Source organism: Musca vetustissima, unplaced genomic scaffold (assembly GCF_032173495.1).
Source record: "Musca vetustissima isolate MV318-11 ecotype Yass unplaced genomic scaffold, APGP_CSIRO_Mvet_v1 utg71164, whole genome shotgun sequence".
In the NCBI taxonomy this organism is placed as follows: Eukaryota; Metazoa; Arthropoda; class Insecta; order Diptera; family Muscidae; genus Musca; species Musca vetustissima.
This window is the reverse complement of record NW_026883151.1, coordinates 20,479-44,850: the sequence shown is the minus strand read 5'-3', so window position 1 is coordinate 44,850 and position 24,372 is coordinate 20,479. Positions and strand designations below refer to the sequence as shown.

At 34.9% G+C, this 24,372-nt stretch overlaps 1 protein-coding gene across 1 annotated transcript in view; it reads right to left on the bottom strand.

The window, feature by feature from the left end:
- Positions 1–388: 388 nt before the first annotated feature.
- The window catches only part of LOC133329920 (anoctamin-6-like), a 36,561-nt gene continuing 12,577 nt past the window's right edge, over positions 389–24,372 (bottom strand). Inside the window, exons 3-12 of the mRNA XM_061538378.1 lie at positions 14,992–15,231; positions 8,324–8,484; positions 5,794–5,962; positions 5,679–5,734; positions 5,459–5,617; positions 5,220–5,380; positions 2,034–2,278; positions 1,347–1,968; positions 796–1,283; positions 389–733 (exon numbers count right to left, since the gene is read on the bottom strand). Of these exons, the coding sequence (XP_061394362.1) occupies positions 389–733; positions 796–1,283; positions 1,347–1,968; positions 2,034–2,278; positions 5,220–5,380; positions 5,459–5,617; positions 5,679–5,734; positions 5,794–5,962; positions 8,324–8,484; positions 14,992–15,231 (2,646 nt within the window). The remainder of the gene's footprint in view (positions 734–795; positions 1,284–1,346; positions 1,969–2,033; positions 2,279–5,219; positions 5,381–5,458; positions 5,618–5,678; positions 5,735–5,793; positions 5,963–8,323; positions 8,485–14,991; positions 15,232–24,372) is intronic.

The window sequence follows — 24,372 nt, the reverse complement described above, 5'->3', positions numbered from 1 at the left end:
GCCTTCAAAGGTATTCAAAAGGGTTCCAACGAGAAACATCTTCCAAAAGTAAAATACGTACTAAGGATAGAAGAAATTTAGCAGGCCTTACTTTCCCCGTTTTGTTTTCCCCACAACTCCCATATACCTAAATTCTATAAACTCTAATTCTAATCTCTCCAGAATTGTGACCAGACATACTATCAAAATTTCTCCGTCATACCAAAGTTATACAAAATAAAGGAAGCCTTTGATTGACTACATCAAATATTCTAAACAATAAATAGCTGCTATAGTTCACAATTAACAAGAAAACAATTACAACTGGCTTTCGATTACCCACTACTTTGGCAACTTTGGCAATCGACGATGCTAGCTTAGTTCTAATTATTCTTAGATTAACTAATAACTACAGTTGCGTTGTATCATCTTGAATTATATTGCGTTTGCGTAGTTGGACCACATCATCATCTTCTTCTTCAATGGGATCGGAAAATGTACCACCGCCAACATTATTCAATGGATTATTATTGTTGTTGTTAATATTATTATTGATACCCTTAATGACATTCGAAGCAAAGCCGTGGACTTTTTCAGCTAATTTTTTGGCAGCATCTTTTTGGGCTTGGCGTTTTTCATATTCAATGATGTGTTCGCGTAACAAGAAGTTTTCACGTTTAATGCGGCGTAATAACTTGGCTGAGACATCTGGTATGGCCCAGGCAATTATGGTTTGTAGCATTCCAATGACATTCTGAAAAATGACAATTATTTTGAATAGATTTTTTTTAATACCATATGTCATAAATTACTCACCTGGAAAATCACAATAAACGCCAATCGTATTATTAAAATTTTCCAATAATACATGGGCCTCTTATACGGATGCTCATGCCATGGTGGATTACGAAATTCCGAATAACGACATTCTGTCACATTACCATATTTCGATTCACCCAATATCGGTTGTACTCGATAATCTTTGGTATCAAAATAGGCCAGTGTAAAATTCAAATAACCCTGTAGACTGTAATCATGCGTCTCATGCTGATAGATTAGTTTCGGTATAAGATTGGTGGAGAATGCAATAATCATGGCACATGAGGCGACGGCAATTTTTGTTACAACTGTCATAATATTAAACCATACGCCAATGTCACGTGCCCGCTGTGCCACGGGGCGTCGTATGAATTTTAACATCTTTACAGCATCCAATCGTACTTCAATGACATTATTGATAAGAGCCAACAGAGGGGCCAAGGGGAATGCCAAACCGAAGAGGGTGATAAAACCAAATTGAATAACTGCAAAGAAATTAAAGAAACGTTATTTTTAAATTGTCTTTACATTTTCTTCACAAGCCCTACCCATTTCCAAATATTCCCCAAACATCGATGTATTCGTCCATGGTTCCAAATGATAATCCTCGGTCCATTGATTGCACGACACCAATTTCTCTTCATTTTTACGACGACGCAAACCAACATGCGTTGAGAATTTCCGGAATTTCTTCATTAAATATGGCACCAACATTTCAAAAATAGCATTCACAGCCTGTTTACCAACCATAATGATAATCAATTGAATACACAGTTCCATGAGACAACCACCTGGGTTACATTCTTCCTGGCGGAAACCAAATATCGTATTATATTTCATGGGATAGCCAACAAATTTGCCCTTGAGGAAAGCAATATAGAACAGCGAAGAATAGTAATTCACAAATTGGAATACATAATGTTTAATGGTTAAGCTCTCGTCATATTCGGTTTGGGTACGACAATATTCCCAATCGGTGAGTTTAACAGCCAACGAACTATAGGCATAATCTAGTATGGAAATGACAATCAGATCAATGATACCAGCTGTAAAAGGCATGGCCATAATTTTGTATGTTGCTGAATTCTCGTCGCCCCAAACACTGTGGGATGCTCGCTGGGCCATACGATAGACGATCATCGAGAATATGGCTATAAGTGATATGCATATCTGAAAGATCAAGTGAAAATCGATTAAGTAAAGAACATTTAGAAAGCAAAGTGTCGCGGACTTACCGATAATACCATTAAACTGTAACTGGTAAAACTGGGTAAAAACTTTGTCGTCCAAAAAGGCACCTCCGGTTCAAATACACTTTCCGGATCTAATTGATCCAACTTTTGAGCAAGTTTTCTATTTTTCCTTAGCTTTTGTAAATACTGAGGGCGAGGATGTTCTACATCGTGCGTATAGCCAGTTAGTCCCCATCGATGTATTAAACGGGCTGAGTAACGTTTCCAAAGCTCCAAATAGATCACAGCTACAAACGAAAGGTGGGTTAGTTTACAATTAAAAGAAGCGTGGATTTTCATACCCTACACAACTATGTTGTCAGGGTATTATAGCTTTGTGTGGCCCCAAAAGTTTGTAACGCCGCGAAATATTGGTACTAGACCCACCTTTAAGTATACCGATCGTCATATCTCGTCTAGCTGAGTCGATCTAGACATGTGTGTCCGTCCGTCTATCCATTATAATTTGTAAACACGATACAGGCCACAGTTATGGACCAATCTTCACGAAATTTTGCATGTAGGATGGGTTCTGCCCAATGAAGATCCCTATTGTTTTTGTTAAAGATCGGTTAATATTTAGCGGATGAAATGGACCAAAAACTTTATTTTTGTCTGATTTTCTGGTCGCTCCAGAGGCCGCAATTATGGTCCAAACATCGCGTATTTTTGCATGGAGAAGGGGATCGGGCCAAAGAATAAGCATGCCTGTTTTGATAAAGATCGGTCAATATTTAGCGGGTCAAATGTACCCATTCTTTTGTGTGAAAAAATACAAAATTTGTATTATACAGCGTATATATTTACTCCTGAAGGACATAGAGCCGAGAAGTTAATAGTTTATCCAAGGGGAGTGATTGGCCTTTAAATTGATACCAATCATATTCTCGTATGTACACGGATGTGGCAGTTACACTTAAATATTTACAGGTGCTTACGTAATCACATATTATTTAGTAACCCATTGCCTCACTGGAGGGCTTAAATATATGGTATGGTCAAGGACAACGCCTATAATTTTCGGTGATGATCAGATAATTATTTTGGGATGAAGTAAACCGAAAACTTATTTGTTGTGTTTTTTTTTTTTTTTTTTTTTTTTGATTCGATCTATAGGCTACTATTATAAGCCGAACATCACAACACAGCCCACGGTGAAGGGAATGTGGACAAGTAATTAGAAGGGCTGTACTGAATATTGGTAATATTCGGAAAATATGTCACTGTAAGGAAGAGGTGCTGTTGACCTATCGGTATCGTATGGTCGGCTCCGTCCGACTATACTGCTCCGCTTACTGGTTTGGGAAATATTTACTGAAGATTTCCACAAGCGTGGATTTTTTAAAAATTATTTTTTTTAGATTTTCTAAAAATTATTTTCTAAAGATTTTCACAAGCGTGGATTTTTTCAAAAACTATTTTTTGAAGATTTCCCCAACGTGGATTTTTCAAAACTTTTTAAAACATATTTTTAATAAATTTCCACAGTCGTGAGAAGTCTTGAGAATATGCATAGAATCACTTTCTGAGTCGATTTATGCATGTCGGTCCGTCTGACCGTCTGTTGGTGTTAAATTGTAAACAAAGTACAGGTTCATATTGGTGAAGGGTATCATATAGTCGGGCCCGTCCGACTTTACTACTATCCTTACTGGTTAATACATATTCTTCTGAAGAGACCTATAAGCGTAAATTTTTTGAAGAGTCCTAAAGCTTTTGAGCTTTTTAAAAATATTTGTTAAAGTGACCCAGAAGCGTGGAATATATAAGGAAGGTTCTAGCGTAAAATATTTTTGAAATGTCCTAAATGAATGTAATATTTTTGGAAGACTCTTTAATGTAAAAAAATTAGTAAAGTCGGACGGGGCCGACTATATGATACCCTTCACCACTATGGGTATATTAAACAGGACTATTAGCATGAAATTGGATGAAATAAAATATGTGATATTTATCTAAATGTGAATCTACCTAGATATATCCATAAAGTATGTAAATCGACTTCAAACAAATAGAAATAGGTCGTCCGTTGGGCTATGTCTGTACTTCTAGAAAACGCAACTATATAATTTTATGCTCAATTTTGTACGATGTGCAAAATTTGATGTCAATCTGACTAACATGAGGAGTTTGATGCCGGGCGATAATATATATGCAAATCGATAGATATATAGGGACTTTGGGGGACCATTTACATGAAATCGGACGAAACTATATATGGGAGCTATATCTAAATCTGGACTGATTTTCACGAAACTTGGCAGACAGCATTCTAGCTTTAAATGATTAGGCTGTACCAAATTTCGTGCAAATCGAAAGATATATAGGGACTTTGGGGCACCATTTACATGAAATCGAGCGAAACTACATATGGGAGATATACCTAAATCGGGACCGATTTTCATGAAACTTGGCAGACATCATTCTAGGCTCAATAAGGTACGTAATGCCAAATTTCGTGCAAATCAAAAGATATATAGGGACTTTGCGGCATCATTTACATGAAGTCGGACGAAACTATATATGGGAGCTATATATAAATCTGGACCGATTTTCTCGAAAGTTGGGAGACATCACTCTAGGCTTAATTCAGTACGTTATGCCAAATTTCGTGCAAATCAAAAGATATATAGGGACTTTGGGGCATCATTTACATGAAATCGGACGAAACTATATATGGGAGCTATATCTAAATCTGGACCGATTTTCTCGAAACTTGGCAGACATCATTCTAGACCTAAATGATTAGGCTGTACCAAATTTCGTGCAAATCGAAAGATATATAGGGACCGTTTACATTAAATCGGTTAAATATATATATATATATTTATATATGGGAGGTATATCTAAATCTGAACCGATTTTTCCTAATTTCAATAGGGTTCGTCCTTGGGCCGAATAAGTGACCTATGCCAAATTTCATCCCATTCGGATCATAAATGCGACCTGTACTTTGTTTACAATTTAACATGGACAGACGGAGGGACAGACGGACATGCATAAATCGACTCTGAAAGTGATTCTATGCATATTCTCAAAAGGATCTCGATTCCTTTTGTCTGTTACAAACATATGCACAAAGACATAATACACTGTACCACAATGTGGTGAAGGGTATAAAAATGGATTCATTGAAGACTTTTTTTACAAAAACTATTTTTTATTCAGTTATTAATTTTTGATACTCACCCCACATTGACATTATAAACGCAAACAACACTGTCATATTATTATCTATCAGATAATTCATTTTCGATGCTGCACAGGTATTTTTCAGTTCCCAATAATCACAATTACGATCACATTGCGGACACATTAGGGTGGTTTTGTTTGCATTGCAAATTTCTTGACTGTCAAAAATATAAAAAAAAAAGTTCCAAAATAAAATTTGATTTGCAATAGGTGTGTCAGCGTATTCGTCATCATACCTGATTGGATCAGTGTGCCACGTTATAAAACCATAAATAAAGAAGAGTATACCAAAAATGCTAACCGGTATCAACATGTGTGTATAAAATCCAAGCCATGCAAAATATATGGCAACCTTGGCACCAAAGTATTCTTTTATTGCATCTAGTGGTTGTAAACTGAAAGTAAGATACAGTTAATAGATGTATATGATAAATTTAATTCAATTTCCAAACTCACTGTTTCCATTTTCTTATATTGGCCCATTCGCTTAACAGTAAATCTCTATCAGTGTCCTGAAATATTATATAGCCATTAAGAAAGTTCATATGTGTATTGAAATTTCGAAACTTACGTCATGCAGCGTATATGCACATTCATAAACACCATCAGCTAAAAGTTTTTCTATACCTAAATTATCGGGAGTTTCTTCACCTTCTATAAAATGTTGTCGCTCCAATATAAAATTGATTATATAAATTCGAGTACCGGCATCAAAGAAATTTGGTTGCTCACAATCAAATCTGTAAGGAGAAAAAAGTTAAGTATTGAACAAATGTTGTTATGAGATTTCAAATATTTCTGATCAATTGTAAATGGTTTAAAATAGTTTTATGATCGATTTTTTGCTCATGGGCGATGTTACAACTGTTAAATGCCGGTCAAATTCTACAATTTCTTCGATTTTATTGACATTTTCGACAAAATTATTATACCCTTCACCACACTGTGGTACAGGGTATTATGTCTTTGTGCATATGTTTGTAACAGGTAAAAGGAAACGAGATAGACACATGGTTCCTTATGAGAATATGCATAAAATCACTTTCTGAGTCGATTTACGCATGTTCGTCTTTCCGTCCATGTATTTTTGTGAACAAAGTACAGGTCGCATTTATGATCCGATTTGGATGAAATTTGGCATAGGTCACTTATTTGGCCCAAGGACGAACCCTATTGAAATTGGGAAAATCGGTTCAGATTTAGATATAGCTCCCATATATATTTTCGTCCGATTTTATGTAAATGGTGCACCAAAGTCCCTTTATATCTTTCGATTTTCACGAAATTTGGCACAGCGTAATGAATTAAGCATAGAATGATGTGTGCTGAGTTTCATGAAAATCAGTTCAGATTTAGATATAGCTCCCATATATAGTTTCGTCCGATTTTATGTAAATGGTGCACCAAAGTCCCTATATATCTTTCGATTTGCACGAAATTAAATACAGCGTAATGAATGAAGTATAGAACGATGTGTGTTAAGTTTCCTGAAAATCGATTCAGATTTAGATATAGCTCCCATATATATTTTCGTCCGATTTAATGTAAATGGTCCACCAAAGTCCCTATATATCTTTCGATTTGCACGAAATTTAGCATATCGTATTCAATTAAGTCTAGAATGATGTGTGCTAAGTTTCGTGAAAATCGGTTCAGATTTAGATATAGCTCCCATATATATTTTCGTCCGATTTTATGTAAATGGTGCACCAAAGTCCCTTTATATCTTTCGATTTTCACGAAATTTGGCACAGCGTAATGAATTAAGCATAGAATGATGTGTGCTGAGTTTCATGAAAATCAGTTCAGATTTAGATATAGCTCCCATATATAGTTTCGTCCGATTTAATGTAAATGGTCCACCAAAGTCCCTATATATCTTTCGATTTGCACGAAATTTAGCATATCGTATTCAATTAAGTGTAGAATGATGTGTGCTAAGTTTCGTTAAAATCGGTTAAGATTTAGATATAGCTCCCATATATATTTTCGTCCAGTTTAAGGTAAATGGTGTACCAAAGTCCCTTAATATCTTTCGGTTTGCACGAAATTTGGCACAGCGTAATGAATTAGGTCTAGATTGATGTGTGTTAAATTTCCTGAAATCGGTTCAGATTTAGATATAGCTTCTATATCTGACCAAATGAAAAAATAGTATAGGTTGCAGAATGACATGTTTATGGATCCAATTTCATTTGAATGGTCCTTTTATAATGCGACGTCTTTTAGGATTCATCTGTTGAATATACCCAAAGTGGTGAAGGGTATCATATAGTCGGCCCCGTCCGAATTTACTACTTTCCTTAATGTTTTTTTTTTACTGCGATATGTCACCCTTCCAACTACCATAAATCTCAAATTGCTTGATCTGCCGAAAAAATAATGGATTTCTTTTTGCCCAGACCAATATTTTACAAAAATATCGATCATTAGATCCTTACTAAGAAAACCTTATATCTTCGGATGCTGACAATTTCCAATTAACTGTGCATAACAAAAAGCCATCGAATTCGTCTAAAATATTTACCATAAATGGATCTATGTTACGTTAGAAACCTTTATTCGTGGGAGAAAGATTTGGTACCAAGTTAGTAATGTACGGCGGGTCGCATTGATATGGTGCAGGAATTTTTTTCGACTTTTCCAAAGACTTCAGACAACTAAATGGTGGTGTTCCATTCGGAAGTAACTACTGCGTTTATCAAACGGAACATTACATGACCAGCTATGCCGAAGAAACATGCGACAATTCGCTTCGAAATGTTTCTTCCACGAACAACATTAGTTGCATTTGATTCAGCTTGGAAGGTCCACACGTTTGATATCAGTATTGTTCCGTGTTCATACGCATAGATACCTAATTCATAACCTATGATGACCTTATAAACGTGTATTGAAATATCGCGATCGTATTTTGATACCCTACGCCAAACTGTGGTACAGTTTGTGCCAATGTTAGTAACATTCGGAAGGAGGATATTCATAGAATCACTTTATGTTTAAGGTGTATTTTGTGTTAATGACTTACATACACATAACGCTCTAGTAATTACTGTGGGATTTAGAATGTGTTAAGAGTATTTCAGTGGATAAATACTTACAAATGCTCGTAGTTGCGTTGAAATTCAAAATGAATACGTTTTGGTTTAGGTGGAAACTTTTCAGGATTCAGTTGTATTGATTTGAATAAATTGCCACAACACGTTCGTACACTATCACTGAGTTCATATTCTTCTCTATAGATTTGATCTTGGCCGGGTATCTGAAAATAAAAAAAAACACGAATTATTAAAAAAAGTAAATAAAGCATCAAATTCGGGGAGAGCCTATATGATACACTACACCAATCTGTTTAAATGGAGTGTGTGTTAATTTTGTCATTGCGTTGTGCGTTTTTTTTCAATCGGTTTTTTTTTCAATCGGACAAACATTGGGTGTTTTGTGCACTATCTACATCGAATCGGAATATAATACATGCGACAGTTATAAATCGTTATACACGTTATCCTAGGCTCAATTTGGAACGCTGAACAAAATTTCGTTTCCATCAGAAAAACGATGGATCGACCCAACTGGCCTAAAGAATACAGCTTTTTGGACTTAAAGAATACGAGGGCGGAAACTTCTTAGCCTAGCACAAAAAGCGCGGTATAAACAGAAAAAAGTTAATTTTTTTGTAAAATTCCTTCTCTTTTATGAACACATGTTAAATTTTGTTTCTATTTGGCAACTCATTCATATAGAAACAGGTGTTCTAAAAGGACGCATCCGCAGTTATTTTACACGCATCCGCAGTTATTTTACAAAAATTAAATTAAATATTTACATAAAAAAGGTTTATGGTCAATGTTTTCGGTGAAAGTGCTCATTCACATGCAAAAGAAAAGTAGTAAAGTCGGACTGGGCCAACTATATGATACCCTTCACCACTTTGGATATCTTCTACATATGCCTCCTAGCAAACGTCGTCTAAATCTCCTAAGCCATCTGTTAAGCCAAATTTCGAGCAAATCGAAAGATATATATGGTTTTTGGTGTATCATTTACATAAAATCGGAAGAAACTAAATACGGGAGCTATATCTAAATCTGAATCGAAGTTAAGCAGACATCAAAATTCGTGTATATAGGTCGAAAATATATATGGGAACTATATCTAAATCTGAACCGATTTCCACGATACTTCGCACAAATCATTCTAGACTTAATTCAGTACACTATGCCAAAATTCGGTTAAATCTAAGTATATAAAGGGGCTTTCGAGCTCCATTAACATAAAATCGGACGAAAATACATATGGGAGCTATATCTAAATCTGAACCGATTTTCAGGAAACTTAGCACACATCATTCAAGACTTAATTCAGTACGCTATGACAAAATTCGTGGAAATCGAAATATATATAAGGATTTTGGTGCACCATTTACATAAAATCGGAAAATATATATATGGGATCTATATCTAAATCTGAACCGATTTTCACGAAACTTAGCACACATCATTCTTGACTTACTTTAGTGCGCTATGCCAAAATTCGTGTAAATCGAAAGATATATAGGGACTTTGGCGCACCATTTACATAAAATCTGACGAAAATATATATGGGAGCTATATCTAAATTTCAACCGATTTTCTCCAATTTCAATAGAGTTCGTCCATGGGTCAATTGAGTGACTTATGCCAAATTTCATCCAATTTGGATCATAAATGCGACCTGTACTTTGTTTACAATTTAACATGGACAGACGGACGAACGGACATGCATAAATCGACTTAAAAAGTGATTCTATCCATATTCTCAACAGGAGCTACGTGTTTATCCTGTTTCCTTTTATCTGTGTGGTGAAGGGTGTAGAAATTGGGTTGGTGAATTTAAACCTGGTCGTACAAGCATTGAAGATGAATCACATAGAGGACGTCCAAAAGCAGCAACAACAGCAGAAATTGTAGACAAAGTGCGTGATATGGCATTAAATGATCGACGAATCAAAGTGCGTGAAATTGCTATTATCATGGGCATCTGAAATGATCGAGTCCATTTAATTTTGCATGAAAAACTACAGATGAAAAAGCTTTCTGCAAGATGGTTGCCACTATTGTTAAGAGTAGAATAAAAATGCATAAGAATGAGCATTTATCACGCTTGTTTGGATCGTTTTAAGCGAAGTAAAATTGATTTTAAGCGTAGTTTCATAACTGTTGATGAGACATGGATCCACCACTATACTCCAGAGACAAAAGCACAATCCACACAATGGACTGAAGGTGGAGGAAGTAAAAAAAAAAATAAATAAAAAAATAATTCAATCGGCTGGTAAGGTTAATTGATTGACTATCTGCAAAAGGGTAAAACAATAACTTCCGAGTACTATTGCAACCTTTTGGATCAATTAAATGTACAAATTCGAGAAAAGGGTCCTGGCTCACAACCAAAAAAAAAAAAAAAATCAAGAGTGCACAAGAGTGTTTTAACAATGGCTAAAATCAACGAATCAAAGTACGAGTTGCCTTACCTTACCTTATTCTCCTGATTTACCTCTCAGTGACTTTTAATTGTTCCCAAATCTAAAAAATTGTTTGCTGGCAAGCGTTTTACCTCAAATGAAGATGCAATTACAGTTGTAAACCACTATTTTGGAGATCTTGAGGAAAACAATTTTAATCAAGGGATAGAATTGCTTGAAAAGAGGACTAAGTGTTTTGAAGTACCAGGAGATTAAATTAAAAATAAAAATATTTTTGAAAAACTAACTATTCTCTTTCATTGATAGGCTAAAAAGTTTCCAAACCGCCCTCGTATATATTCTTGGTCAATGTAAAATTCTAAGACGATTCAACCATGTCTGTCCGTGCACATCACGCTATATTCCAAAGGTATTGTGATAGGGGGTGAAGTTTTGCATATATATATCTTTTGTCTGCAGTTAGTACAGATTCGAAGATAGGACACGATTCTAATCTGAATTGGCCGTAAGTATAAAATCTATATATATATTGTACTTAAGTAGGTTAATGTTTTGAATTTTGCTAACAGAAATTATCTTTATTGATCCACAGAACCCCCATACAACAGTACTTCCAAAATTTTCTCCATTTTTTTGGGAGTTTGAGCCCGCTTTTATTGGCTGTGTTTTAGAATTTCGGATTCATATTACGAGAAAAATTGTACTGCAATTTCGTTCACTTATTTCACTCGCCTTTAAATACACTCTCTTAATTTCAGCTCGCATATAAATTCTCCCTGGACCTTCAGCTCATTATTAACAACTTCTCCTGAGCTTTAACTTGTTCATAAATACTCCCTGAACTTCCAGCATCATATTAGTTTGCTTATGAAAACCCTCAGAGCTTTCGGCTCACTTATATTGAATAACAGAGCATTCTGCGTTCTTTTAAAGTTCTCTATAACGACTCCATGCGATTTCAACACTTTTATAAGGACTATATTCATCTTCAGATCACTTCCTTCATATGTCCTATAAAACTAATCTGAATATTCAGATCGCCTATAAAGAGCCCTTATAAAGGTTATCTGTAACTTCAATTCACTTGTAAAGACTACCACAATCTTCAGTTTATTTATAAGTAGATGTGAACCTTCATGTAAACCATAAAATTATCAGACCCTCCAGCTTCTTCTTCTGAGCTTTAAATTGTTAATAAATACTATCTAAGCCTTCAGAATGCATAAAGACTTCAGTGTGCCTATGAAGACACCCTGTGTTTCAATATTGTTCTATGGTTAGATATAGCGTCCATATAATGGTACACCAAATCTTCAGTATTTTAAAATTTTAGAATAATTTGACATAAAAAAATAACAGCATTGTATTATTTCCATTACCATGTGGATAGGAAATATAATTTCGAATAGTCGGCATAGGTCAACTGTGAAACTTTATTTGAAGGAACTGTCGGCATACCTTTGGAGGAGGGTAAAAAAAGATCGGCACTAAATTAAACCTAACAAAAATAGAACCAGTTTAGTGCGCTTCTAAGCGGAATGTATATCTCAAATTAATAGAAATGTGTTTTAAACCTGAAATAATATTTGCACAAGTTTCAGTGTAATTAAGCAGTGTATCACATGATGATGGTGGAAACTTCATTGAAAGTAATTGTCAGCATGCTTACGATAAAGGGTCAATAGTCAAACTGTCAGAATGCTGAAACAGCTTGAAGTGCATATAACCGGGATTCATACATCAAGCCAACGTCGTGTGTATTTTAAATCACAAACCAGTAAGGAAAGAAGTAAAGTTGGACGGAGCCGACTATATGATACCCTTCACCACTATTGAAATTGGATGAAATAAAATATGTGATATTTATCTAAATGTGAATCTATCTAGATCTATTCATAAAGTATGTAAATCGACTTCAAACAAAAATAAATAGGTCATCCGTTGGGCTATGTCTGTACTTCTAGAAAACGCAACTACGTAACTCTATACACAATTTTGTAAGTTGTGCAAAATTTGATGTCAATCTGACTAACATGAGGAGTTTGATGGCCAATTTACTTGAAATCGGGCGAAATTATATATGGAAGCTCTATCCAAATATTAAGCGATTTCAAACAAACTTGTCACATGTTAGGTTATACTAATTTCAGAACGTTTTGTTCCTATCAGCCTATTGGTTCCTTGGTGCGTCAATTACTTAAAATTCATCTATAATAAAAGGGAGCTATATCTAAATCTGGACCGATTTTCACGAAACAAGGCAGACAGTGCTCTAGGCTTAATTCAGTACGTTATGCCAAATTTCGTGCAAATCGAAAAATATATAGGGACTTTGGTGCACCATTTATATGAAATCGAACGAAACTATATATGGGAGCTATATCTAAATCTTGACCGATTTTCACGAAACTTGGCAGACATCATTCTACACTAAATTCAGTACGTTATGCCAAATTTCGTGCAACTCACAAGATATATGTTGACTTTGGTGCACCATTCACAAGAAATCGAACGAAACTATATATGGGAGCTATATCTCAATCTGGACCGATTTTTACGAAACAAGGCACTATAGGCTCAATTCAGTACGTTATGCCAAATTTCGCGCAAATATATTATATATATTGCGACTTTGGTGCACCATTTACATGAAATCGGACGAAACTATATATAGGAGCTATATCTAAATCTGGACCGATTTTCTCGAAACTTGGCAAAGATGATTCTAGGCTCAATTCAGTACGTTATGCCAAATTTCGTGCAAATCGAACGATATGTAGGGACTTTGGGGCACCAATTACATGAAATCGGACGAAACTATATATGGGAGCTATATCTAAATCTGGAATGATTTTCTCGAATCTTGGCAGACATCATTCTACACTAAATTCAGTACGTTATGCCAAATTTCGTGCAACTCACAAGATATATGTTGACTTTGGTGCACCATTCACAAGAAATCGAACGAAACTATATATGGGAGCTATATCTCAATCTGGACCGATTTTTACGAAACAAGGCACTATAGGCTCAATTCAGTGCGTTATGCCAAATTTCGTGCAAACCGAAGGATATATAGGGACTTTGGTGCACCATATACCTGAAATCGGACGAAACTATATATGGGAGCTATATCGAAATCTGGACCCGTTTTCACGAAACTTAGCACACATCAGTCTGGACGAAATTCAGTACGCTATGCCGTATTTCGTGCAAATCGAAAGCTATTTAGGAACTATGGTGCACCATTTAGATTAAATCGGACGAAAATATATATGGGAGCTATATCTAAATCTGAACCGATTTTTCCTAATTTCAATAGGGTTCGTCCTTGGGCCAAATGAATAAGCTGTGCCAAATTTCATCCAATACGAATTATAAATGCGGCCTGTACATTGTTTACAATTTAACATGGGCAGACGGGCGGACGGACAGACGGACATGCGTAAATCGACTTAGAAAGTGATTCTATGCATATTCTCAAAAGGAACCATGTGCCTATCTCGATTCCTTTTGCCCGTTACAAGCATATGCACAAAGACATAATACCCTGTACCACAGTGTGGTGAAGGGTATAAAAATCGTCAGACCCTCCAGCTCGCCTGTAACATCACCCTGATACTTCATTTCGGCTTTTAACACTCCTTCTGAGCTTTAAATTGTTAATAAATACTGCCTAACACTTCAGAATGCATAAAAACTTCAGTATGCCTATGAAGACACCCTGTGTTTCAATATTGTTCTATGGTTAGATATAGCGTTCTAATCTTCAGTCTTCAGTATTTTAGAAAAATTTGACATCAAAAGTGACATCAATGTATTATTTCCATTACCATGTGGATAGGAAATATAATTTCGAATAGTCGGCATAGGTCAACTGTGAAACTTTATTTGAAGGAACTGTCAGCATATCTATGGGGGGAGGTTAAAAAACAGTTCGGCACTAAATTAAACCTAACGAAAATAGAACCAGTTTAGTGCGCTTCTAAGCAGAATGTATATCTCAAATTAATAGAAATATGTTTTAAACCTGAAATAATATTTGCTCGAGTTTCAGTGTAATTAAGCAGTGTATCACATGATGATGGTGGAAACTTCATTGAAAGTAATTGTCAGCATGTATACGATGAAGGGTTAATAGTCAAACTGTCAGAATGCAGAAACAGCTTGAAGTGCATATAACCGGGATTCATATATCAACCCAATGCCAATGTATTTAAAATCACAAATAACATTTGCACAAATTCCCCTGCTATCAAGTGGGGAATACTTACAAACGAAACCTAACCATTTCATTATACACACCTTTTTCATTGGCAGCTTAATTTTAAGTATTTCAGCATAACGATACAACACCTCTCTGGGTGCATGAATCTTAATGAAATGTATCCGTTGGGTATTATCACGTTCTAGGTGGAGGCCTTCTTTTTCTAAATTCGCTTCGAATGTTTCACGTTTTTTGATATTGTCCAATTTGTGATCGGCACCATTGTAGGCCAGAACATAGTCAACACCACGTACACCATCTTGGAAACGTCGTCGTGTCTAAAGAGGGGAGAACGAAAAATATATATAATTATTATTAATATGATTTTCAGTGTTTATTTTCCTATGCTCTAGAGTATATAAAACTATTCATAAATACAAAAATTAATAAACTGTTGGATGACTTGGTCTATATATAAAAACATAATATACATATATAAAAAAATGTATACATAAGTATATTTTGGGGATGGTCAACCTAACACTAAAGCCACGCTATATTAAAACAAAAACAACAAATAATAATAAATAATTATATTAAATACAGTCAAACATACATAGTTATAACTACCACCTGTTGAATAACGAAATATATGTATATAGCATATTACAAATAAATTATAGGTGTTAATTGACAGTCAATATGTATCATCATACAAAATATATATGTTTTTCTTCACAATTAACCAAACACATGAAAAGAAATTCTGTTACCAAAGAATCGCCACAACAAAATTTCACTGTATTATAAATATTGAAAATTGAAATTTTTAAATGTTGATATTTTCAAATATAAATATTTTCTTACTCTTGGATCACCAACTACGGTATCAAGATTGGAAAATAATTCCATACAATTTCCCATGGTCCGCAATACTCTTATTTTTAGAACTAATTACTATTTTTAAAACAAAACATTAGGAGGAAAGCACCAAACAAACAAACAAACAAACAAAACACCGGAAAATTTATTGCCCTGAGTCATTAAAGCTAATATTTTCTTTTATTTCATTGGAACATTTTTTTATGAACAGCCTTTGTTTTGTAAAAAATATCAAATAAAAACAAAATAAAAAAATTGATAATTTTCGAATTCTTTTCACGCTTCTTCGGCTTTGCAACTATTGCTGCTCTGTCGAAACACCGACAAGAACTCTGAATCAACTGTTTTGAACAATTTTATGAAGAACAGAGGAGCCAAAAAAAAAACCAACAACAACAAAACAATACCATCAGAAACTGGGTACATTTTTTTAGCTGACACTGCCGGTCTTTTATTGTGGGCTGTGGAACACATTCGCATGATGGGGGATCTCAATTGACTCATTTGTTTGAAGAGAATGTGTATGTTCTCTTTTTGAAAGAAGACTTATAATAAAATGAGGTGTAATCGTGACTCTTTAAAAATTATATTTTTTTAATTCGAATTTTTACCAACAGTTTATTTTATAATTTGTACCCATAATCTACAGCTGGTGATATGGAAATTTTTTGTGGAAATAGAATATGCCAATTGAAAAGTCCCCGTCTTACACATTTGTACATGGATATATTATAAATAAATCGATACGTTTTTTAGTTAACAATGGCGCTCATGAGACAAGTGCATAAAAATAAAAAATATAGAATTTTTAAGAAATCAACTGTCAAACAGGTTTAAACGTCGAAAATGTCATATACCTGTATAAAATCTAATACATGTAGTAAACGTCATTTATTTCAATATTATCGCCATATACAGTTATTTTCAAGAATATATGTATATTAGGTTGGGGAAAAAGAAATCCATAATTTTTTTCGGTAAATGGCTGTACTGATAGATTTCTCGTAAAGTATCGATCAAACAATTTCAGATTTATGCTCGTTGGAAGAGGGAGATTTTGCAGTAAAAAAATATTTTGCAAGATTTTGTTTGGTTCATTCAGTTGTGAGTTATAGGGTCTTAAAAATGAGAAATGATCGAAGTTGACCGGCATGTTAGCAGTCGTAACATCGCCCCAGAAGCTAAAATCGACCATTAAACTGTTTTAAACTATTTACAATTGAACAGAAACGGCCAGAACGGGCCAACAGGAGAGGTGTCGTGTTCCACCAGGACAACGCTAGGCCACATATATCTTAAGTGACTCTCCAGATACTTCGGGAAGTTTTAATGCATACAGTCCGGACTTGGCGCCAAGCGATAATCGTATTTTTCTTGCATTGCAATATTTATTTAACGATAAAAAAAAACTAGTATCTTGGGAGGATTGTGAAAATCGACTACTAGAGTTTTTTTGCAAATAGAGAGCAGGACTTCTATAAGAGAGACATTATAAACTTACTGTTGAAATGGCAACATATCATACAGCGAAACGGTGCATATTTAGCCCAAATCGGACATTCCGAAGCAAGTTAAATAAAGTCCTTTCTTTTTCCCCAATCTAATATTATTTTTACATATATCTGACTTTTCCTTACTAGAACTGATAAAAAATTCAAAACTTTTATGAGAAGAAAATTCTGAAATTTGATTTCAATATTATCAATATTTCTAAAATGGTCACCCTATCTGGTTTCTTCAAGGTTATTGCGCAATTCTTCAGCCAGAGTGTATGTTCTTTGGTATTTCGCTTTCTTCTGGTAGCAATATACGATGGCATATTCCCCTTATATTACTTGTTTCATTTATTTAAAGATCCGAATCATGCAGTATAAATATAACTCTTCTTATTCCAAGTCTCCATTGTAGATCATTTAATATTCTCTTTATTGCTACAACTGTTTACATTAATGAATTAAATGAACAATCATCGCCGATGTTTTTGACACAAATATCAAAATCACAGCACCCCATATCAAAGAAATAAAAGTTTCTCTTTCATTCACTCGCTACGTCGCAACAATTTGTTGTTAATAAAATATAACAACAACAAAATAACTAAATTGTGTTGTGTACATTTATTATTTACATTCCACAATTATGACCTACATTTTTTCGCTTGGCCTTTTCGGTAATATATTTAGCATATAGTATTGAACTTGCCCTAGACTAATAAGGTGTTCCGTTAAATGCTTCAAAAGAATAGAAATATACAAGTTTTAAAACGAAATTATAAGCAGCCAAGTTCGACCAATTGAAGAATGTTGTAAAGAACTAAACCAATGTGGTATTCTAATATAATATTTAGATGTGTGCTAGGAACTTGAACTCAAGAAATTCCAAAAACGTAACAAACCCTATTGGATAATGTATTATACGCGTAATCATAATAATTGTTTCGACAATGCACAGTGCTCGAAATCACAGATTTAGTGTCGCTAAATAAATAATTTCTAAAACAATTGAGATATGTTGCGAAATAATTCAGCCTAATTTTTTTTCGTAATTTTATAGTTTACTTTTTTGACTTTTGAGCCACTAAATCGATGGTTTCGACAACTGTACAATGTCCAAAACAATGGTTTGGATTCACAACAGCGTTATATGACACTAAAGGGCACATCAACCGTTAATTTAATAATATACATCACAGGACATTATGTAGTTGTGCATATTTTTTTTACATTTCCAAGGAAACGAGATAAACCCATGATTACATTTCAGAATATGCATAGAATCACTTTCTTAATTGATCTAGGAGTATGCATGTCCATCCGTCGATCCATGTAAAAATGTATAGAAAGTACATGTCGCATGTATGATCAGAATAAAATGAAACTTGACATAATTTACATTTTGGTCCTATTGGAATTGGAGAAATTCGGTTCAGATTTAGATATAGCTCCAATGTATTGTAAAGCTCCCATGTATTTTTTGGTCGATTTTATGTAAATAACGGAGAAAACCACCAACATTTGTACAATTGACCCGAATTTTTGCTTATAAATCAGAATGTAGTCTATATTCCATTCACAATTTTTTATTTTTAAGATTTTAAATGGGCTGGTAAATTAATACCAATGCTTGTTAAGGTTTGTATCTTTGCACATACATATTTGAATATTTCAAAACGGAGAAAAATAATTTACAAAAAAATTTGTTGTTTTTTGTGATCAAACAAAAGTCCTTATTTTTCATGGCGGGCATGATAACTCCTCACTGCAACATCGGAATCCGAAAATTCCAACGGTGTTAGAAAGAGTACATGTCTGGGTCTCGTATGAACTGGGTCTCGTATGAACTCTCAACAATTAACAAAATGGTGGAACTTTGATTTTTTTTTTGAAAACCGCATATTTTTGGCCACAAACTAAGAAAAAAATAAGGAGGATCTTCACCGATTGGCTTTATACTAGTTCATACACTCCCTGAGAAAAGTGTCAAAATTTGGAACCGATTATTAGTTTTTGAGTTATCGTGCCCGCCATTCGTAAAACACAGCTTCGAGAAAACTTCGTTTTGAATTTTTTAATTACTTTAGTATAAACACATACGTTTTATTGGTCATTTGAATACTAAAATGCAATACTTATTTAAATATTTGAAATTAACGGTTACTTATGTAAATAGTACCCAAAACTACATCACTGACCTTACTACCTTTTTATACAACCAATACTAGATAAGAATCTTGCTTCTCATAGGTAGTAACTAAGCTCAATCTAATTTCAATAAAATCGCTACACTCCGAGTCCTGGACCCCCCGGCTCTAATTCGTTTAGCGAACACTGAAGGCTTAGGATCATTACCCACGCTTGCCCAAGTTGATGGACTAGATCATAAGCTGCAATTAGTTCCTAAACCAGGAGTAGCCAACATTATTGTAAATCTTGTTGTTTCGAGTTTCTTCACTGACGCCCAACATGGGGCCTGCTTCATCGACACCCAAGGACGAGTTTCTTTATTGGCGCCCAACGTGGGGTAAGCCTCATTGAAATCCAAGGAGCTTTCTTCATTGACGCCCAACTCAGTGGCCATGAACTACGACCTATAAGTAAAAGCCGAGGACAACACCAACAAGTCAGACGGCCTTCTTTATAGAGGCGAAAAAGAAGAGATGACGCAGTTTACTGAAAGAATAGGGCCTGCTTCATCGACACCCAAGGTTGAGTTTCTTTAGTTTTAAATTGAGAATCACTCTTGCCGTCAGTTGATGCTAACACAATGAGATTTTCAATTGAAATTTTGTAGGGACATTTTAGAATTAGAGTAGATTCGAATTAAATCAAATACAAGTGAAACCAGTAAGGACAGTAGTAAAGTCGGACGGGGCCGACTATATGATACCCTTCACCACTATGGGTATATTAAACAGGACTATTAACATAAAATTGGATGAAATAAAATATGTGATATTTATCTAAATGTGAATCTACCTAGATCTATCCATAAACATGTCATTCGTTTGTTACAATGGGACAAAAGTATGTAAATCGACTTCAAACAAATATAAATAGGTCATCCGTTGGGCTATATCTGTACTTCTAGAAAACGCAACTACGTAATTCTATGCTCAATTTTGTAAGTTTTGCAAAATTTGATGTCAATCTGACTAACATGAGCCCAATTTACTTGAAATCGGGCGAAAATATATATGGAAGCTTTATCCAAATATTAAGCGATTTCAAACAAACTTGTCACAGGCTAGGTTATACTAATTTCAGAACGTTTTGTTCCTATTGGTTCCTTGGTGCGTCAATTACTTAAAATCTATCTATAATAAAAGGGAGATATATCTAAATCTAGGCCGATTTTCACGAAACAAGGCAGACATCACTCTAGGCTCAATTCAGTACGTTGTGCTAAATTTAGTGCAAATCGAAGGATATATAGAGACTTTGGTGCACCATTTACATGAAATCGGACGAAACTATATATGGGAGCTATATCTAACTCTGGACCGATTTTCTCGAAACTTGGCAGACATCATTCTAGGCTCAAGTCAGTACGTTATGCCGAATTTCGTGCAAATCGAAAGATATATAGGGATTATGGTGCACCATTTACATAAAATCGAACGAAACTATATATGGGATCTATATCTAAATTAGGACCGATTTTCTGGAAACTTGGCAGACATCACTCTAGGCTCAATTCAGTACGTTATGCCAAATTTCGTGCAAATCGAAGGATATATAGGGACTTTGGTGCACCATTTACATGAAATCGGGCGTAACTATATATGGGAGCTATATCTAAATCTGGACCGATATTCTCGAAACTTGGCAGACATCACTCTAGGCTCAATTCAGTACGTTATGCCAAATTTCGTTTAAATCGAAGGATATATAGGGACTTTGGGGCACCATTTACATGAAATCGGACGAAACTATATATGGGAGCTATATCTAAATCTGGACCGATTTTCTCGAAACATGGCAGACATCATTCTAGGCTCAAGTCAGTACGTTATGCCGAATTTCGTGCAAATCGAAAGATATATAGGGATTTTGGTGGACCGTTTACATAAAATCGAACGAAACTATATATGGGAGCTATATCTAAATTAGGACCGATTTTCTCGAAACTTGGCAGACATCACTCTAGGCTCAATTTAGTACGTTATGCCAAATTTCGTTCAAATCGAAGGATATATAAGGACTTTGGGGCACCATTTACATGAAATCGGACGAAACTATATATGGGAGCTATATCTAAATCTGGACCGATTTTCTCGAAACTTGGCAGAAATCATTCGAGGCTCATGTCAGTACGTTATGCCGAATTTCGTGCAAATCGAAAGATATATAGGGATTTTGGTGGACCATTTACATAAAATCGAACGAAACTATATATGGGAGCTATATCTAAATCTGAACCGATATTCTCGAAACATGGCAGACATCACTCTAGGCTCAATTCAGTACGTTATGCCAAATTTCGTTCAAATCGAAGGATATATAGGGACTTTGGGGCACCATTTACAAGAAATCGGACGAAACTATATATGGGAGCTATATCTAAATCTGGACCGATTTTCTCGAAACTTGGCAGACATCATTCTAGGCTCAAGTCAGTACGTTTTGCCGAATTTCGTGCAAATCGAATGATATATAGGGATTTTGGTGGACCATTTACATAAAATCGAACGAAACTATATATGGGAGCTATATCTAAATTAGGACCGATTTTCTCGAAACTTGGCAGACATCACTCTAGGCTCAATTCAGTACGTTATGCCAAATTTCGTTTAAATCGAAAGATATATAGGGACTTTGGAGCACCATTTACATGAAATCGGACGAAACTATATATGGGAGCTATATCTAAATCTTGACCGATTTTCACGAAACTTGGCAGACATCACTCTAGGCTTAATGCAATACGTTATGCCAAATTTCGTGCAAATCGAAAGATATATAGGGACTTTGGGACACCATTTTCATGAAATCGGACGAAACTATATATGGGAGCTATATCTAAATCTTGACCGATTTTCACGAAACTTGGCAGACATCATTCTAGGCCAAAATGATTAGGCTGTACCAAATTTCGTGCAAATCGAAAGATATATAGGGACCGTTTACATTAAATCGGTTAAATATATATATGGGAGCTATATCTAAATCTGAACCGATTTTTCCCAATTTCAATAGGGTTCGTCCTTGGGCCAAACAAATGAGCTGTGCTAAATTTCATCCAATTCGGATCATAAATGCGACCTGTACTTTTCTCACAAAAATACATGGACAGACAGACAGACGGACGGACATGCATAAATCGATTTAGAAAGTGATTCTATGCATATTCTCAAAAGGAACCATGTGTCTATCTCGTTTCCTTTTGCCTGTTACAAACATATGCACAAAGACATAATACCCTGTACCACAGTGTGGTGAAGGGTATAAAAAGCGTTGGATACCCTCCACCATAGGTATATTGACAGATACTTGAAATGAAAATATAGGGAAAATACCAAAAAGGACCTATACCGATAATTCTACAAACGGATTTATGTAAACCTTTATGTGCACCAATAAAATTTTCAGCAATTTTTAATGGAGATTTTTCTAAATGATTATTTCGATGCGTTACAAACGGAAAAACAAAACTAATGTATCCTCCATACTATGGTGGAGGGTATATAAAAGGGGTTATATGGGGACTACCCCTAAATGGTGGAAAATATTAATAACTTTTGGGACGGAGGTTTGTTACCATACACGACTACAAAAAAAAACCAAATTACAAAGTATTTTGTTGAAAATATGTTCAAGAACCCCTAAATATCGAAAATAGGGGGGTACCCTGTTATGGGGGCTATTCAAAAAAATTGACCTATATATATAATTTATAGTGGAGAGATTTGCTACCAGATAAGAACTCGAAGTACTAAATTACAGTCAATTCGGTCGAAAAATACGATCAGAACCCCCAAAATACTGAAAATTCGAGGTACCCTTATATGGGGGCTATCCGAAAAAATTGACCTATACTCATAATTTTTTGTAGGGAGATTTGCTATCACATAAGAACTCAAACTACAAATTTTCAGCGAATTCGATCGAAAAATGCGATCAAACCGATCCGAAAATATGGACCCATATTCATAATTTTTTGTGGAGAGATTTGGTACCTATCAAGAACTCAAAAGAATAAATTAGAGCTAATTGGGCGGAAAATAGATCAAAACCCCCAAAATACTGAAAATTAGGAGGTCCCGTTATATGGAGACATTTAGTACCCAATAAGAACCATATGTAGCAAATTTCAGCGAATTCGGTTAAAAAATGTAGCACTGATGGCTAGGAAATTTAGCATGAGGCTATTGTCAATAACAGTGCAATGGACGGAAAAATTAATTTTTATCTGATCACAAATTTTCGGAATTCGGTTAAAAAATGTAGCTCTGATGGCTAGGAAATTTAGCATGAGGTTATTGTCAATAACAGTGCAATGGACGGAAAAATTAATTTTTATCTGATCACAAATTTTCCATGGGAACGCGATCTGATCAAATAATTTGAATGACTGTCATGATAATGAACGGTCAATATTTAGCTGTTGAAATGAACCAAATCCTTTTTTTTTTTTTTTTTTTGTAAAAACAAAATTTTAATCTTATGGAAACCATGATGCGGAAAAGATGCTGCAGATGAACTGTTGACCTTTTATCGATCAAAGGAACACAAATGTCACGAAACATTACCTAGGCTCAGATTATAGATCCGCAGACACTTAGAGCTCAGTGGCAATTGTGTTGGGTAACACTTGGTTGGCCCCGTCCGACTGTACTGCTCCACTCTCTTTTTATACACTTCACCAAACTGTGGTAAAGGGTATTATGTCTTTGTGTGTTTGTTTGTAACAGGCAAAGTAAAGTGAAAGATCCATAGTTCTCTTTGAGAATATGAATAGAATCAATTTCAGATTCGATTTATGCATGTCCATCCGTCCGTTGGTCTGTCCATGATAAATTGTAAACAAAGTACAGGTGGCATTTATGATCCAATTTGGATGAAATTCGGAACAGCTCATTTAGTTTCATCCGATTTTAT